The sequence below is a fragment of the Teleopsis dalmanni genome, chromosome 1, assembly GCF_002237135.1.
Source record: "Teleopsis dalmanni isolate 2A chromosome 1, ASM223713v2, whole genome shotgun sequence".
NCBI lineage: Eukaryota > Metazoa > Arthropoda > Insecta > Diptera > Diopsidae > Teleopsis > Teleopsis dalmanni.
The window spans coordinates 29,948,651-29,968,426 of NC_051846.1; the positions used below are offsets into that span (position 1 = coordinate 29,948,651).

General features: G+C 29.8%; 2 protein-coding genes across 2 annotated transcripts; both read left to right on the forward strand.

The window, feature by feature from the left end:
• Nucleotides 1-736: 736 nt before the first annotated feature.
• LOC119678842 lies at nt 737-9,426 on the forward strand. The gene is made up of 9 exons (XM_038090913.1): nt 737-814; nt 6,399-6,686; nt 6,765-6,833; nt 7,745-7,970; nt 8,029-8,246; nt 8,304-8,437; nt 8,505-8,659; nt 8,723-8,964; nt 9,022-9,426. Exons 1-9 carry the CDS (start codon nt 737-739, stop codon nt 9,424-9,426), a joined length of 1,815 nt encoding a protein of 604 aa, XP_037946841.1.
• A 9,108-nt stretch (nt 9,427-18,534) lies between these two features.
• LOC119672729 lies at nt 18,535-19,159 on the forward strand. The gene is made up of 2 exons (XM_038083844.1): nt 18,535-18,896; nt 18,971-19,159. Exons 1-2 carry the CDS (start codon nt 18,584-18,586, stop codon nt 19,048-19,050), a joined length of 393 nt encoding a protein of 130 aa, XP_037939772.1. The 5' UTR covers nt 18,535-18,583; the 3' UTR covers nt 19,051-19,159.
• The last annotated feature ends 617 nt before the right edge of the window (nt 19,160-19,776 follow it).

Genomic DNA, 19,776 nt, shown 5'->3' on the forward strand with positions numbered 1-19,776 from the left:
ATCAAGAAGACGAAGAACTATTCCTAATTATTTTCATCACAAAGTACTTATATGAACGATGACAAAGTAAAGAAGTCATTAATAGTGTTTTTCTTTTTGCATTTCAATAAATTAATTTTTATATTAATTTCATTCTGACCTTGCTTGAAGCAGGCTTTTCTATAGGTTTCTATAATTTTTATAAATTTTTATGTTTTCATTATCTACTTCCATAAACAAAGCGTCAGAGATGCGTGTATCTATATGTATTTGCTTCCGTTTCCGTTTAAAGCTCACTCACATGCGTCGCTTCAACTTTTTATTAATTGAAATATTAATCGCTATTGTGTGGAATAAAAAAAAAAATAAAACATTATCAACAGATCGTTCGTATCTATTACTCTTTTTTGCTTTTTATCGTAACTGTTGTACTTGAATGGCATTCAGGTGTCATAATTGTAGCAATCTTCATATATTCTCGAATAAGATTTTCCGAGGCTTAGAACTTTATGTGGTATTGTTTTATAATTTTTACTGGAGTCAGTGTCAATTTTTATGCAAATTGAAGGTTAGATTTCTTTATCGAAATTAATTGTGTTTGACTTATTGTTTGATAGGAGAAGTCCAAGAACCTTTGCAAGGTTATATTATGATTTTAATTTCGATTTACTGAATTTACAATTGTTTTAAAAAAATTTAATTTTATTTTCAGATTAAATTGACAAGAGATTACAGATACTTTTAGCCTAAGTTCAAAATGTCAAGATATCGTCGTAGACTTAAAGCAATCAAAACAAATTGCATTAATTTGACGTTCTTATTACTTTTCCTGCATGTAAGTATTTTTAATGTTTTATTTTATATTTTTAATATAAGAAATATTTTACAAAGTGGTTTTTTTCGAACAGTAGTGAACTACAACAACCAAAATTTTATTTTTTATGTTATTTTAATTAATTGAATTTTTAGCTGACCATACAGCTATTTCGAGTATTGCCAAATATCCATCATCAGTGGTCTTAGAAATAATTCTTGTATTTAATTATTCGTCAATAATTATTTTTTGAGATTGCAAGAACCAGGAATCGAACTCAGGTCCTGCCAAATGTGTAGCTCAGAATCAGCGCACCTTAACCAACTGATCCAAAGCCGTACTTGACTTTTTTGTTCGCATATTTTTCTGTGGTTTTGTTACTTTTGCTATGAAAGTTTTTATTAACAATTTTACATGCTGTGTTTATATTAGAACGAAATCATAAACCAGCTGTAGAATAATTGAATTAATTAATTAATTATAATTTTATTTTCAATTGTTAAATTTCAATACTATTTTGTTCGTAGAGGCATTATTTGTTGCATGATTTGTTCTTTCTTATGTATAGAACCTAATCTAGGAATGTAATGCTGGAAAAATTACGCTAATGTTACTCCACTAGTCGCATGGGTGAGACCAATATTTTGTGAATATAAATTATAATTTAACGTCAAATTTTCCAGACGAAAGTGTTTTACAAAATGTAAATGATATTTATTTTAATATCAGCTAAATTATTTAAATTTATTTTAACAAATACAGATCTTATTTTTGCATACTTCAAAGAAGCATTAAAAATATGTGGATTTTTGAAATTTTTTTAAACAACAATTAACTTAATATTTGCCATTAGGAATGAATATTTACTGCACTTAATTGATGTATTCAACTTTATTTCAACTATCATTATTACAATGCTAGACACAACTATAAAGGAGATAAAATTTTTATAGGCCTAACGACTATTGTGAAGCTATCAAGGGATATTTATCTCACGTCTAATGAACCAAACTTTCTCACTATTATAACGTTTAACAGTATTATTCCAACAACTGTATTATACAACAGTCCCTCAATGTTCAAAAGTTAACTCTTTCTTTGGAGTGGGTCGAATAGTGTCCACATAATTAAAGTTATTATTGAATATGTATTATCAAATCTTGTTGTTTGGTTGGTGTCAATGGCAGGCCATTAGATAACTTCAATGTACCTTAATTAGTGATTTTTCGCCGTTTTGTTACAACATTCCTCGCAAGAACCTCTAATACAGAAGTGTAGAGACTAAATCCATTCCGTCGAATTTGGATAATTTTATATGTCTTTCGTCTTTACTGATGAATAGTTTGTTAAATTGTCAAAGAAGTATTTTCCTAGAAACTAACAATAAGTAATTAATAAATGTGAGATTTTATTGCCGAATATGTCGCGTCTTATGACGAAAATAAACTATTTATAAGTAAGAGGGGTTCAAAGAGTAATAAAAAAATAATAACAAAAATTTAAATCAATTCATTGAAATTTGAAATTTAGCTGACCAAGTTTCGAGTATTGAAAAGTATTCGTCATCAGTGATATTAGTAAATATTGGAATTTTTATTTAATTAGTTTATAATTTGTTAGATTGGTAGTGCCATGCTTAAAACTCGTGCCTGTCTAATAAGTAATTTTATTTTAAAAATTAAGCTATATTTATTTACTTTGTTTTAATCCAATGCTTTATGACAATATTTAAATGTGTTCTTACACAAATCAGTTTATGTCATTCCTTTTTTAAAACATACGGGTATAGATGGATAGTATTTATATAAAAAAAACTCGATGTATATGGTGTTTATACATTTTAATAAGTATAGGTAAATGCATATTCGCCATAATTTTTACCAGAAATTGTAAAGTATTAATGTATTCCAATCGTTTTACATATTTCTCTAGTTCGAAATTTAACATATTGCAATGCCTTAAAATAATAATTATATTTATGTTTAATTAAACTAATGTTTAAATATTCATTATATTAGCGATGAGTCAGTTTAACATTGTATTATATTTAATTTGAAAAAATCATGGCTAAATGCTCATAATAATGCTGTATATATAAGCAGGTTTGTTGCTTAAGTCTCTTGTTTTTTGCTTACAATATAAATTTCCATTCAGGTGTTTGCAATCAAAACGCATATTAACAATGACTTCGCAGAAAAAATGAAAATAAGAAAAAACAACAATCAAGAAAATCTAATCTATTTAACAGTTAAGTTATAAGTACTACAAAAGTTCTTAGTTCTTGATTATGCATCCGAGGAAGTTTAGTCATGAATTCGAACAGTAGCAAAATATGGAAGTGTGCAGGTTATGGCTCATGAACCGTAACCGATATTGGTCAATCTTGTAGTACACGGCGGATGCAATATTGCGTATATGCGATCGATTGTGCTTATGAGTTACTGTCTGGAATTCAATCTTAGGTTGAATTTTAATTCAAATTAAAATTGAAGTCAAAACTCTGAAATTGAAGTTAAGAGTGAATTTTGTGCTGTATTGCAGCATACATGTGCTTTCAATGCATGAAACACAATTAATGAAAAAGTTTACTGTATGACTGCGTTATCCATAAAATGTTCAGATACCGGCGGCTGCGTAGTTGTAAATTTGCAAATTCTCTTGTCGTTTTTAGTTTTGCCATTGTATTTCTGTTTTGAGTTTGTATTTGTGCCCTAAACATTTTATGGAAGCCACAATCTGTTTCAAACCGTAATTCGTACTGACCGGAAAACTTATGTTGCCCTGTTGTTTTATGGATTGGATATGGAATCGTAACTTTTGCTGCAAATGTTATTACTGTTGATGATGCTACAAAAATTGGTAGCGCATTGAATAATTTGTGGAGTTAAGTACGTACAGATGTGGCAATTTCGTTACTGTGTTTAATATTTTGCAAGAAATATTTATAACAACAGTAATAAAGTTGAGGAAAGTTGGAAATGGATTTTGAATTATTAAAGCTAAAAAAAATTTATATTGGAGACAAATACGAAATAATCAGTTTCGAAAATTGTTTCGAAAGATCTTTTGGGAGCAGCGATTATAGTAAATTCAATAAGTTGAATTAAAATAGTTTGTGATAAAATTTTAATTAGGTATGAGTATTAAGATTTATTTAATGAGCATTTACAATTGTAAGTATTGCACCTCAATTGTTCTCTGGAACTAAATTTGTGACTACAATCTTCTTATTCAATTGCCAAATAAGTGGATGTAAATATTAAGCATGAGCGGATTGCTGAGAAAATGTGCATAGGTGTTATTGGATGCATTGATAATCTTAATTTTACAATAATACCATCATTGGAACAGAGAAACACTAAAAAACGAGTTTGGTCGTGGTTTCATGTGCCCAGACACACATAAAGCAAGATAGTCATGTGACACACTATTAGTTGAAGTAACAATACAAATTAGTTCCAATAGTATTCAAGTAAATGTTGCTAGTTATTCATCCCTTAAAAGACGGGTTGTTAATATTAATTTTATTCCACCTATATATGGACAGAAATCAGGTAGGAATCAAATCTGTGGAATCAATGTACTGTTGGCCCGGCTGTTGGGCGAATTCACGACAATAGTTTTAATAATATAATACTTCGCGGTTGCTGCCAATAAGTTATTAAAAACTAATCAGTCTGTCAAATCTTGGTGCCCGCACAAAGTAATATTTCAAATAAAAATAGTGATGATATACTGATACCATAAGTTAGATAAGCTTATTAGGTAATTCAATTATTTATTGGTCTAATTTGATGTAAAGACAAGGTTCAGTAGGCTGACTTGATGTTGTAATTGAAGTGTGGTAACACAGTATTGTATTGTGACATCGACAAAAGTATTGTATTGTGACATCTGCCGTAAAGTTCCTCCTATGACATATATCCTTGTTCATACTAGTACCGGTACTAATAGAGACACAATCCATTTATGCAAGTGGCCTGAGTATCTTTTATTTCAACTGCGACAGATAAATTTGTTACTCCTGTAGACTCTTTCTTTTGCGTTCCTTCTCTAGAAGCATTCGCATTTATTAGCTGCTTTAGAAATATTACAGATATATCTACATATTCTTTTCTATAACGTATATTTGAAGTTATTCTTCAAGTTGCTGTTCTTTTGTAATTTAGTATAAGAATGTCAAGGAATATATCTATAACATCATTTGCTATAAATGGTAGTCCACTCCTAATATTGGTCTCCAATATCAATTGAACTCTACAAAAAATTATTATTAACTTATTTTTGAGAGTTTTCTACTACATTACAACACCATAAAAGAAAGTTTGTTGGGCTATTAGTACAAATATTCACTTAATATATGCTGTGATTTAGTATTATATCATTATAATAATGATATAAAAACTGTTATAAATTTAGGTTTCTAAGGAAATAATCTTATAAGACCCTTTTTTAACTACAACACAATAGAGGGCAGTACATTTTATTATTGAAAAGCTTTTTTTAGCCAGATAATTAGACCACCACTATTTCATGGGACACACCCAGTCAAAGCTGCCGACTCTACTATCCGAAAGCTACAAGTTGCTCAAAGTCAGGCACTCCGAAGGCTCATCAAAGTACCATGGTACATCCGCACGAATGACATACTAAGAGAGCTTAGAATAGATCTGGTCAAAAAATGCATAAGGGACAGAGGTTTGAATCTATATGCGAAAACCAACAGGCTGCCCTACTTAGCACTATCTAATGTCAGAGTATTCACTAACCGCACGGGGCGGTACGCAGATCTTAGATCCATCATTGAATAATCACGAAGATTATGAGGAATACTCAAATTAGTCAGTGAGATGGGTGGGACTCTGCAGAAACCCCCCAGCAATCATAAAGTAAAAGTGCCCAGATGCACTAACTCTGAAAAGGGTTAACATAACATAATATAACATAACCTATACATGAACTGTCTCATTTACCTAAGTTTATAACAGTAAATGTTTATATTGCTAGCTTTATAGTTTCATATACAGTTTTTAAACAAAATATCTTTCAATTTTATATAAAACTGATGTGCTCAATTCATATAGTAGCGCTTAAAAGTTTGTATGTACATAAGTGCGAGTGCATTTAACATTTCCAACTGATTTAGAAATGGAAATTATTTAATTGCACAAAACCGATGGCACGTCTCATTTAACTGAAGTTTCAATTTCGACGATGAAGTCTTTACGCATCTTTCGATTTTCAATGGAAACGGAATGCAAACGTGTAACTGCGTATGCGGCAATTGCGTGGCTGCCCTGCTTTGTTCGCCGGTTAATGGTGCATTGTTGTCGAACATAAAAGCTGCTGCATGACATGAACAACAACAACAATAAATACAAAAACAATGTTTTTGTTTTGTTTTTTCATTACTGTTAACGCGGATATTGCACATTGCAAGACGACGCGTGAAAAACCGTTTTTCGTCTTAATTGGATTTGTGGCAATTTTCGTGTTTGTTTTTTTAGTGCTCACTCACGTTTTCCATTTCATCTTGCAAAACGGAATAAAAATCTTTAATTTGTTTTCTTTTAAAATAAAAGATTTTATTTTTTTCCTTTCACAGTTACTGCAACAGACAACAACGACTGCAATTGATTTAACCACTGAGTACGCTGTTCTGAGCAAACCCGCTACCGCGAACGGTAGAAATTTGAAAGTAAAACATGCACCTGCGGCAGCAAAAATTAATGGCGCTAGCAACAGATCGAACGGAAGTGCACGTCCAGAACATCAAAAGGCAGTACAGCAACCTTTAGCGGCGTTGTCGTCAAAATCTTATATATCAGGACCGACCACTCAGACGCCGAAGTTGGCGAAACGTGCTGGAATTTTTGCAGATACAAAACAGAAGGTGAGAATATTTCATTTAATAAAAGGACGTGAAATAATTTTATTTTATATAAAAAAATATCAAAAATTTGTATCTTAGAAAGTTATAAAGGATAATAAAAACCGTACGAAAGAAATTGAGGGACGCAATAAAGTACAAAATGAGGCGGTAAGAACTTTTTGGACGAATTATTAAACTTCGAAGGCACATATCCTCTCTTTAACCAGAATTTGGAATCCTTAGTTGCACCTTTTTTAGTTTTGTTTATCTTTTTTAATATTAAAAATACCTTCTATGTTCTTAATGATAATATCTTCAGTTTATTATACTATTTCGCATTGTTTCTATTAATTGTAGCCAAAATAAGAAAATTAATATTTAAAAAGGAATTATAAGAACTGACGAGGCATAAAAATGTTGTTGCTGTATAAATATATATATATATTAGTACTAATAAGATATTATTTAACACATTACCATTATTATGAGGTTTGTCCATTGCTTAAGAACAGTTTAAGGAAAAAAAACAAAATTAGTAACAATGATCGTAACAGGTCAAAGTAAGAATTACTTTAGTTTCGTTTGAAGAACAGAAGCTGAAAAATTGAGTTGAAGATAACTTCAATATTTGAATTCACTATATTATAATGGATGTATTCCACATGATGTATATTTATGTTTATATATATATGTATAAACAGGGTGAAAACAGCTTGTTTATATTACGATATCAAATCGTAATCTCCTCAATTAAAAATATTTTAGAATAGTTGAAGTGATAGTTACTCGTATTATAATAGAGAGCATTTTTCTCTAAATGGTTTCTTTTAGAAATGTTAATATCTTATAGTAATTATATTATTATTATTATTATTGTAATATTACACCAACTTCTATATTTCTCTTATTATGCACTTGCGGATATGAATTTTCGATTTTCTCTTTGGAATTTTTCCGTCCTATCTATGGTATATGTTTTCTGTACTATACCCTCTTTTAAAATTTTTGTCTTTAAGTTTCCAGTTTTTGTAAAAAACCAACTCATTGAAGGATAACTTTAATAAATTGTTTTTTTGTAGACTGACCATATGCCAGAGTCCTCTGGTCACATACCATACCGCATTGGACGACCGCTTTTATCTCCACCAGAATATGGAAGTTCAGGTATATCAGGCTCTGGCGCTGTTTCAACTGGCAGTGGGAGTGGTTATCAAACGCCACCCTACGAAACTGAGAAATGGCGTAGCGAGTACTGGGAACATGATTATCATAAAACATTTGGATTAAATAATACTCGAGTTAAACGTAAGACAACAAAAAACTGAAAAACATTAACGAAATTTTATCATTTACTTTATTCTAGATATCGAAGCTGAATGTCAAGATGATTATATGAAGATACGTATTGGTTTCAATGGCTCATTTAGTGGTTTGATTTATTCCGCGGGTTATGCCTATGATCCAGATTGCATGTATGTGAACGGTACTGGTCGGGATTATTATGAGTTTTATATACAACTCAATCGTTGTGGTACTTTAGGGAAAAATGCCTTAAATGATGAAAGTCGCAAAAACCCTACGGTACATATATCTAAATAATATTTACTGTATTATATTAAAATTTACTTATTTCTTAAGAACTTTATGTGGAATACAGTAACTGTACAGTATAATCCATTAATCGAGGAAGAATATGATGAACATTTCAAAGTAACTTGTGAATACGGTTATGACTTTTGGAAAACCGTAACATTTCCATTTTTAGACGTAGAGTGAGTAGTTCATGACAAAAATTTGTTTGTGTAAACATCGTTTGAAAATTAGTGATTTTTTTCCCAGAGTCGCCACCGGTAATCCCGTTGTATTCACGCTCAGTCCACCTGAGTGTTATATGGAAATACGAAATGGTTATGGTATTAGTGGTGATCGTGTTACCGGTCCAGTGCGTGTGGGAGATCCCCTTACTTTAATCATATATATGCGCAGCAAATATGGTTTGTTCAATTTTTTATTTCTGAATAAATTTTTGCATATAACTGCTATTTTTTTCTTAATAGATGGGTTTGATATAATAGTTAATGACTGTTATGCGCACAATGGTGCTAATAAGCGTATACAGCTAATTGACGATCATGGTTGTCCGGTTGATGATAAGCTAATATCACGTTTCCGAGGTTCTTGGTCGGATTCGGGTGTGTTCGAAACACAGGTCTATGCTTACATGAAAACTTTTAGATTCACAGGTTCGCCTGCACTATATATTGAGTGTGATGTACGCATGTGTCATGGCAGATGTCCGGTATATAAAATTTTGAAATTATTTATATTTGAATATTAAAACAATCTTACTTTTTAGAGTCAACCTTGTCATTGGCGAAATTTAAAAGCGGTAACCAAACGTGATATTTCGAATATGACTGCAGCAGCAATAGCGCCTCTACCATTAGCCGATCCTACCGAAGTTATAGAAAAACAAGATCCACCTTTATCTGAAAATGTTAATCTCTTTCAATCGCTACGTGTGTTACAAGAAGGGGAATCTGAAGGTGGTAGTACTTATACAAATGCAAGACAATTTCTGTCAGAGCCACCGCAGACGTGCCTAAAGACCACAACTTTTTCAGCATTAACAGCAACATTTTCTCTAATGCTATGCATTCTGTCAGGATCATTAATGATTGTCTGTTCACGTTTGAAAGAACGAAGTAAGCAGGGTTCAATTTACGATACGTACGTGACACATAAAGGGCAAATAGATTAAGATATAATAATAATTTTTTTATTTTTTTAAGCAATTCGTAACATATTTGTACATAAATTTTTTTAAACAAAATGAAACCAACGATGTTAGTTACTTACGAGTTAATCTAAGTTTAAAAAAAATAAGTAATAAAATTAAAAAATTGCATATTTCTGCTTTTCATTGATAAGTTTAGTAAGAAGTATTAGTTTGAAAATAAATAATATAATATGAAGTTATATCAAGAATAACAGTTACTTTTTGAGTAGATGATGGGGCACTTTACATAAGATGGACGAAACAATATTTGTGTGTAATTTTGTAGACTTAGCTAGCACCTCAGAAGGAGCACACATAATTTTGCATTGGCAATTTAATTCTTCATAATTCTTCTAAGTTAATGATTTGTAATATAGGCCTCTACTAATATATTGACAGCGTAATGTATTTCTTTATATTTTAAAGAAATCGGACTTTGAGAAACACTCTAATCCGACTTAGGAGCACAAAAGATCTTTTAGGTCGCAGTGTACTATACCCTTTTCATAATAATAATAAATAGTAATAAATAGTAATAATAATAAATAATAAATAGTTGCATCGTTAACTTTAAAAATAAATAGTCGGTCAGCTGAAATCGATATGTTTTGATCTTCGTATTTCAGGAGATGCATTATATATTATTCATCGATTATCATTATCATGGAGGAACAATAACACACAAATATTATATGTTGTGACTGTTACATTTAAAACCAAATAACCCCGGATTTTTTATCAAATAAATTAAATAATAAATATCGTTTCAATAATAACAAATGCAAAATTACGCAAATTTCGCTTTGAATTTTTTCTTCATCTATTGTATTTTGTGAATCTCTGTTTCAGCTACTATTATGGAAAAGTGTATGGAGAATTGATTGTCAGAAGTGAAACCTAGTTGGAGTTGAAAAATAAATATTCCTATAAAAAAACAAAGAAATCTTAGAGATATGTTGGGAAGCATCATTTTCCTTACCTTATAACTAATAATTATAATTAATTTTATCTAACTATTATTTATCCTACGAACTTATTGGGTATTCGGTTAAAATATATTTCTGAAATATATTTCCATTTGATAACTTTTACAATTTCGTAGTCACTGGAAATAAATTTATTTCATTTTCAGTTTAACTGCATAGTTTTGTGCTGCTCATTAATATAAAAGCTTTTTATGCTTTTGAGATACTTTCAAGAAAGTTTTATACTTCAACTTATAAAATAAAGAGACTAATGCAGAAAGTATGCTTGACAGATTTTCGGTTATAAATAAAAGTTGAAGAAAACGAATAATAAGATATTGCTTAATAATTTATTCAGAAAATTATAAAATAATTTATTCTGTCATTACTATATTTTAAAATCCTTGAAATTAAGGTAAAGTTAATGAAAATCTGGTGTTGCTAAGATAAAATAAAAGTGACATATTGATTGATGTATCTATCTTTTCTGGTGGATAAAGGGACATAATTATTCTTGCTAATATATAAACATTAATATCATAAGATAAATTTGCATAAACCAACATCTCAATTTGTAATAGACAAATGTATTTGGTTTATGTTTCATATAACGATTTGCATTTGGATTACATCGATTAGTAAGGTTCTATAAAATTATTTGAAGCCCTGTTTTTGTATTTGTTTAATATTAACAACATTAAAAATTTTTTGTCTAAACAATAATGTTTATTAAAAATTAGTTTACGTGTTTTATAACTTTCGAATGATGTTATGGAAATTAAAAAAATTTTTTTTTAGGTATTAACAAAGCCTCAAAAATTACGACGACCAACTAATTTAAATAAATCGTTAGGGCTTGTTTTCTTAGCAAACTTATATCATATTCACATAAACATAATATGTTTTGAGGTGTTTTTAACTAATTTAAATATATTTGCTGCCAAATGGTGTAAAAATAGTTATTGGTTTTAAATATTGGCTTCAAAATAATTATGTTATTAATATTAAGTTTTCAACTAACGAAGGTTCGGGCTTCAAATAGTAGTGAAACGGCAGTGCATCAACATTTCAAATACAAAAAAAAATAAGATAGTAATATTTTTTTTTTGTCATATATAACTAAATCTGTATAGTTACCAAAATTTTCGAATTTGTTCAATTTTAGGTCATAGTGGCACAAAATAAGGAAGTAACATAGACGTATCTGTATTGTTGCCTTAGAGTTTTTTGTATGCAAAACAATCTCTACTTTTTTATTGCACTTGCAACAGATGCGTACACTGACTTGCAGATTTCTGTATATCGCTTTTCATATGCCATCAAAAATGTCATTACACCTTAGTTACGTACACATTAGTCACATTAGTGGATGTACAATGCTGGTATGGCACGTATCTATGCGTATAGGCTAATTTGCTGTTTCCATTTGATCTCTGATGAGTGTCTGCTCTTCAATGGGTTTTGCCTCCATTGGCATTTAAAATTGTTGTTTTGCTAGTTTGCGACATTGCTTTTAGTGTTGTTGTTTTATTAAAATTACTATGTTAATTATTCAAAATGCACATAGCATTTTGCAATTACATTTGGCATATATTTGACACACTAATCAGTAAGTGTTAGTACGAGAGCTTCTAATATTGGTTAACACGAGCGCGAAATTGTTACTAATTAATTCTTTTTTAATGTGTAAATTATGCAAAATGATTGTCTGCATAAGATCATAGTAAAGTAGAACTAAAATTTTAGTGTTCAATATAAATCAATTTGATAATAACTATTAATTTTTTTAAAAGAAATTATTGCGATATTAAAAGCAACTCAAATTTCCATAACAAAAAATTGGATAGCCCAATGCCAAAATTGATATTAATAAAAAAGATCCTTAAGTAATAAAATAAATATTTTCAGTATTAACAGAGGTGTAGAGTTCCAAAGCAGGACATACCAAAAAAAATATGCAATCATAAACATCACTATGTTTCCAAAATTAGTTATCCCTCTGTACGATTTTTTTCGTTTATTAAGTGAAGAAATTTTCTACCACATTAATGCGGTTCAATTAAGCAGTGCACTGTATATTTGTGCTAACTAGTGCGTTTATAGTACGAGTATAATAGATTATATGAAAGAGCACTGCATGAAACAATAACAAAGTTGTTCATAAGTTTTTGATAAATGTATTAAAATATTTAAATATTATATATTACTGTCCTGGTTACTGTCCTGGTAAGTTCGCAATAAATAAATAAAATATTAAGTACTTTAAAGCTCTATTAAATGAGTACTTGGAATCTTCAAGCCATACAAAAATGTTATTCTCTAGTTGTCATTTTTCACACAAAATTCATCGTTTTCTTTATGGAGCAAAACTGTTCGTCCCATCGATATCTGTTTAAGAGAACGGGTTTACTAGAATTCACAACTGAATCATATTGGCTTAAAGCAGTGTATGATAGTCTACGAATTAAATTAAGGAATATAAATAAATAAAGAATAAGAATAAATTAAAAGGGTTCAAACAGAAGAAGCAATAACAAATATTTCAATAAATTAAATTTATTAGTGTTCGAAACCTTTTAGTTTCTTTTTGTCATTAGATGTGTCACATTTGACAATAAAAAAATCAAAATTAAGCATAAATTACTTTTTGTCTGGAATTATTTGTAATTAATATATAATCATTCTTTTTTAATTTGGTCTAGAGTTAATGAAAGTTTTTGGTTTTGGAAAAGTTAAATTTTAATAAATTTTCAGTTTATAAATTAAGTTAAAGATTAGTGTTTAACTGTATTAGCAATGTAAATAATATTAAAAAAATATTTAAAAAATATTCTTAAAAAAAAAATTAATTTAGATTTTTTATAATTTTCAAACGCAACAGAGTAGAATAATCCGCTAAGCAACAAAATAAAGATAAATTAAATTAAAGATAATGCTATTTTAATAAGCTAAGTTTAAGATTAATATTGAGGCTGTCTTTTACGGGTAATGAATATTTAACATAAATGGGTGTACGTTTGATTTACATCTCATATCTCAGTTCCTCATAATAACATAACTACTTTTCGAAATATTGTCATTTTAATTCAACCTAGTTTACGTATCGAAGCTTCAACTTTTTTAACCCTTTTCAATAGTGTTTTCTATAAGAATATTTAAAATACTCATTTATCATTGATATTTGTAGATTCTGTGGACCGTGGGTGATAAATAAAAATCATTAATTAGATTGAAACCTAATTAGTAAAACTTAGATGCAGTTATGAGAAATCGTAGAGCCATTGTAATATTTTAGAGAAACGTAAAACGATAACTATAAGTTCCTTAACTGGTTTTAGTGTGCCATCTCAACTCAACCATCTTTTTAGACTGACAGAATGTCGAGTCAGTTTCAAAGGGAATGCAACTCACTAACTTTCTGGTTATCCGGGATACACCTAAAGGAAGATAGTGAGACTGAAGTTTCCATATTCTAGTCTAAGTTAGAATATTTTTTGTTTGGTTAAGGGTATTTGGTGTATAAATAATTTGACATATTATTGTGCCATTTTGGTTATAATAGCTGGCCAAAAAGGCCATGCGTAGACCATTAAGGTTCATTGCGATACCAGATCAGAGTTTTATTTTTAGCGATAGTATGCATCGCTCAGTATGGGTGTGTTCTTAGCGTTAAGAGTTCAACAGTAATCTCAAGCATGTGCAACAATCCTGTAAAACTGACAGTCTCCAAGTATTTTTCTCTAGTTCTTGAGAGAGTCTGGCAGCTATACAGTAAATGCTTCAGAGGTTTCTTTGTGTTCGGTTCGTTGCATTTCTTACAAGCATCGAGTTAAGTTAGTGACCTGTCAATACACCAATTAATGTGCTACAGTGCTTTATTAAGAATCTCAATCTTAAATAAATGGAAAATAATTTGAGGTTATTAGTAGTATAGTTTTAATTTAATTTTAAAACGTTTTTGTTTTTAAAAAATAATAAAATATGTATATTGGAATTTAGTTTTTATTAGCTTCTATACCTGTTAGTAAAACATAAAAATCATGTTTTTAAAAACCATTGAAAATTATTTACTAAAAAGTAATGAATTGCTCAGAAACGCCTTTTAACTTAATAGCTATATTTTATTATACATAATACGATATTTTAAATTAAACATGAAACTGTTCAGATAATTGGGAAAAAAAACCTTAAAACTAATGAATCGTGTAAAATATGATATGCAGTGTAATTAATTTATCGATGCCAGTGAAGGACTCTTTTTTTATTCTGAAAAGGCAGCAATTTACCGCCTTAAATATAATTCAATTGAAATCATTAGGTGAATAATAAACTAATTTTATTTAAGCATATCGTTAAGCACAAATCTCAATGACATAACTGAAATTCATCTTGAAAAGAAATAAACTGATCACGTCAATCAAAACTGCAGAATCAAAATCACGTTTCAAAGTAAAACCCAACAAAGACATTAAAAACAAACAAAAAAAATTAATAAAAACATATTAGTATCTAAATACAAAAAACAAAAAATTTTATAAACACGAGAAGGTTTTAATTAGTTTGCGGCACTTCAAGACAATCGTCCAATTGTCATGCAAATGACACAAAAATGCCCGTAGATGGTAACTTCTAATTGAAATATAAAGTAAATAAAATGCGGATTTCAGGTGTTGGTGGTATATTCGAATAATTAAAATTATGCAAAATAACTAAAATAGCTGAGACCTTTGGGTTTGGGCTTACTTACGGATGCTTGCAAGTACCAGTGACAACTTCATTTGCAACACAAACATCTGCCAAATCTGTTGCAGAACAGTCATTGCAATTTGATTGCGACCTTAAAACATATACAAAGTATCTATTGCGACATGCCAACTCTAGCCGCAGAGTTAGAGATTGCTAATTCGAGCTTTGAATAATATTTGCCAAATAAGCAAAGCAAGTGAGCACCTAAACTAATGTACATGCATGCCTTCGCATAAGTATATTTAATTTTTTTAATTTCGGTTTTGTTTTTATTCTTCATTAAAAATATTTACCAAACTTCAAACTTATTACTCTTGGTATTGTACAAAATCGCAAAATTATGCAAAATTATTCTTTTATTTATCACGAAACTCTTTAATTTATTTATGTACTATAATTCAGTTAAATTGTGCCATGAACTGCAATTAAACAAAATAATTTATAAGTTTTGCAAAATATTTATTATTGTTATGAAACTCATTATATAACTTAAAAGTTCTTTAATTGTTTAATTGCTGTCTTGTAAAAATGTTTATGAATGAAGTATAATAACATGAGATTATTCAAAAGATAAATCAAAATATACTGAAGTCATATCAAGATACTTAAACATATATGCTTATTGGTAGAAGTAAACTTGACGAATATGTAATCATGTGGAACTAAAATTTAGGTTAGGTTAGGTTCGGAAGGCGCGTGCTGACCGTTGCCAGCAGTTCCACTCAGAGAGGCGAGTTGCTAACCTTTGTAATCCTTGTTAATCCATTTGGTTTTCCAGATAAAGTTAAGGAGATCCGATAAGTTAGCTTTCGTCATCTTTTCCAAGCCACTGAAAAAGCGAACCCCGAGACATTGAAGTCGCTTTGTCTGAAGTCCTGGACAGAGGCAAAGGAAGTAGTTGATAGATTCTACCTCCTCTTCATTTTGGCAACTCCTGCATAATCCGCTTGGAGCATAGGTGTAATGGCACAGTGCCCCGTTAGTACTCCAGTAAGAACACGAACTGCAGGTTTGTTGAAGTCTAAAATGCTTTTCGTTTTATTTTTGTCTAACCTAGGCCATAAGGTACTAGCGATCTTACAGTCTTCGCGGTTAGTCCATAAATTGTTTGTCACCGTGTTGGTGATTTCCAAAGACGAAATAGGTAAGTAAAATATTTTTTCTAATTGCCTAGCTGTATGTAAAATGTCTTTTACTCAGATGTTATTCAAGTTGATCGTACTGTTTGTGAAACATATTCCGAAACCGAATTAGGTCAGTAAAGGATTTATTACGATTCCATTGTATATGTAAAAGTATTCTTTGTTATGTCAGTTATTTCTAAACTTGATCATATTGGTTGTGGGTATAAGTACCGGGAATAGGTCAGTTTAACATTTTTTCAATTATTTTTCAGGTGTCTATAAAATTCATGTGAGTCATGCCGAACCAAAGTTTGAAATCGAAACAGGTCAGTAAAATTATTCAGAATTATTCTGATGTTCTTACTGCATATCAAAATGTTGTACTCACATCAGATCTTTAAAAATTAATGAAATTGATTGTGAACCTAGTATGAACTGGATATAGGTGAGTAAAAGATTTGTTCTGATACTGCTGTATATTAAAATGTTTTTTTTTCAGTCAGATATCTATGAAGTTGATGACTTTAGCTGTAAAGCAAAGCCCGAAACTGGAATAGTTTAAAAAAATATTTATTCTGACTTCATCAAACATTAAAATGTTTTTAGATAATATGCAAACAGTTCAGATAAAAGAAGCGATGCCAAGGAAATATTTATTAAAAATAACTATTCTATTCTTAATTAAATTGTGGATGGATTTATATTACCATTTATTTTTATAACTGTTACATTATAGAACTTTTATATTTTGTATTAGTTTCTTACCTAAATTTATAAATTATGTCTGAATAAATAACGCAAGTAGAAGAATTATAATATTTTTATTATAATAAAACTAATTAAAATAATTAGTTTAATAATTAATACTCGTATAATTTCTTTAATTATAATACCAAAGAATAATCCTCATGCCTTTGTAAGTTTACAGTCATACTAGACTTAATATTTTGTGTAGTTATCATTTGATTCTACAACTTAAAATGAGCTCTGACCTGCATAACTATTTGTCTATGTATGGGATTTTCACACTCAGTGCATCTATAGATTTTAATATTCTTTTATTGTAATTATGTCCCGACGTCTTTGCGCCAAATTAGCCGTGGTAGTTTATATTACATGTACTGCAGTTTATTTTTTTAATTTGTAATTTTAAGATTCCACTTTACTAGATTTAACGAATCGGAAACTGTTTTCACGGCCTGTTAAAATCTTTTTTATATTAATCTACCGAATTCTGTTAATTCCATTTCAATTCGGAACGAAAATTGTACGGAAAATTCTATTACAAAATAATTGAAATTTACTCCTAAAATATACATTACGAGTATAACACCCATATAAGCAGGGTTTTATTAAACTAAATAGCAGTCGTATATTGATTTTGTTTCGCATTAAGTGTGAAGCATTAAGCGATATGGTATTAAACTTTAAGTCATTAAAATCACTGATTAGAAACAAATTCTCAAAAACTTTAGCCCAAAACAAGCTGATGGTTGAAAACACATTCCAGTCAATAATAATTAATTTATCTAAGTTAATGCTTAGCGTGCATTAAATGTTAGCGTTGCTGATTATTTGGATAATAGTTGAAATAGTTCTACGGTCTGGTTTACTATAGATAGCGGAATTGAGAAGGAAGCAATATGCATCTCTACAAAATCAAGCCAAGTATTGAATAGAATAGAAGTATACCTTCTCTCACTCGCTTAAAGGTACCTCACCCCTGACATCGCAGTCCCCATCACCCTTCCCACAGACTTTGTCTAAGCCTTGCGCCATTAATCCCCTCAATATATCTCCCATTATTTCGATAAGTGGGATGCCGATCCCTTCATCATTCCTCTGTTTTACTGTAGTTCTCATAACCCACAGAGTCTCCCACTTGCCTAACCCCCGCGATTGCGCAATAATCCCACTCCCTTCATCAATTCCCAGTCGATCTTATTCATGACCATACTAGGTGTTAAGCTTCTTGCTCCAATCTCTCTCCCTTTATTACTGGAGTAAAGTTTCCGCAATGCTGTGGAAATTTTCTACATTCATTCCTAAAGGGCAGTTTTAGTGTGTTCAAGTCTCGCACTATGGCTTTCGATACCTTTTATCCATCGGAAAAAAAAATTTTTTAAGTAGATAGCATTCAAAATTTATATATTGTTTTAATAAAATAATTGAGTATGTCTTGCTTTTGCTGAAATACATTTCAAACAAAAAAGCTTATAAATATATTTTTAATTAAAAAAAAAAATGTATGAGTAGTCAAAAATGTATATAACGTGTTAAATTTTATATGAAATATCATAAATTATGGCGGCGCAACCATTGGTTTTTCTTTCTGTTCAATTTGAGGTTTTTGGCGATGAAAATCTGGAAATATTTGAGATTGCCAAAAAGAAACTAGAAAAATTTCCTTGCTCACTTGCCCAAAGCTTTATAGATGAAATTTCTGAGGAGGGTTTCGGAGGATTTTTGGAGGCTGAAGCTTCTCTTGAACTTGAGTTTGAAGAATTGTTAATCTCTGAAATGAAATTAAGACCTAAACAACTTATTCAAGTGATATTTTCAGCATACAAAAAAACTAATGCTATTGAGTGTGAGTCGGAATTAATGGAACCAACTGGTGAGTAGTAGAATTCATAAATTTTTTCATACATAATACATTCATACCATTTATATCTATTAAACTGTTTTTAGATGAAGAACAAACCGAACAAATAGTTGATACCTCAGAGGTAGAAAGCAACGATGACACTGCTGAAGACGACACTGTTTAAATTTTCCATAAACGGTTTTTAACTATATCACAATATGATACTAATTTGGTGCCTTTCAACATTATATATCTGTGCCTTAAAATATATTTGGTTGATTAATTAAAAAAAATGGTTTTTGTTTTATGATATACGAATGAACTTATGCCAGGCTTTTTAATGTGTATTAATAAAATATATATATGAGTATGTGGCAGTATTTAAAACAATCCAAATTTAATTTTACTCAATTGTTGTAGATAGATTTTTTCTCTTAAACTAAAAGTTATTAGAATGAGATATTAATTATTTATTTTTTGTTAAATTTGAATTGTGGTAAGAGTTTTTTCATTTTGATTACTCCATTGATGACATGGTCTTCTACAACATATTTCTGCTAATTTCGCTAAAGCATTGTCTGCCATTCTCTCGATATATCTAAGTCAACAAAATCGCTGGGTTTGAATTTGCTAAACAAAGTCAATATGGTAATAAACCTTGGTGTTCATTCGGTATTTTAGTTCGGTATTTATTATCATCTAATAGAAGACCATAGATCTCAACAATATCTTTTCTTTTATACTCTCTTAGTGCTTCTGCACTATTATGTGGTGTCGTGTATTATGTGTTACTACGATCGATAAATACACGGCCGAAGTAATGAAAACGCATTATTTTTGGAAAATTATATAATATTTTCTTCAATATATAATATTTTCTTTAGTCCGATACACCGAGTACGACACTTGG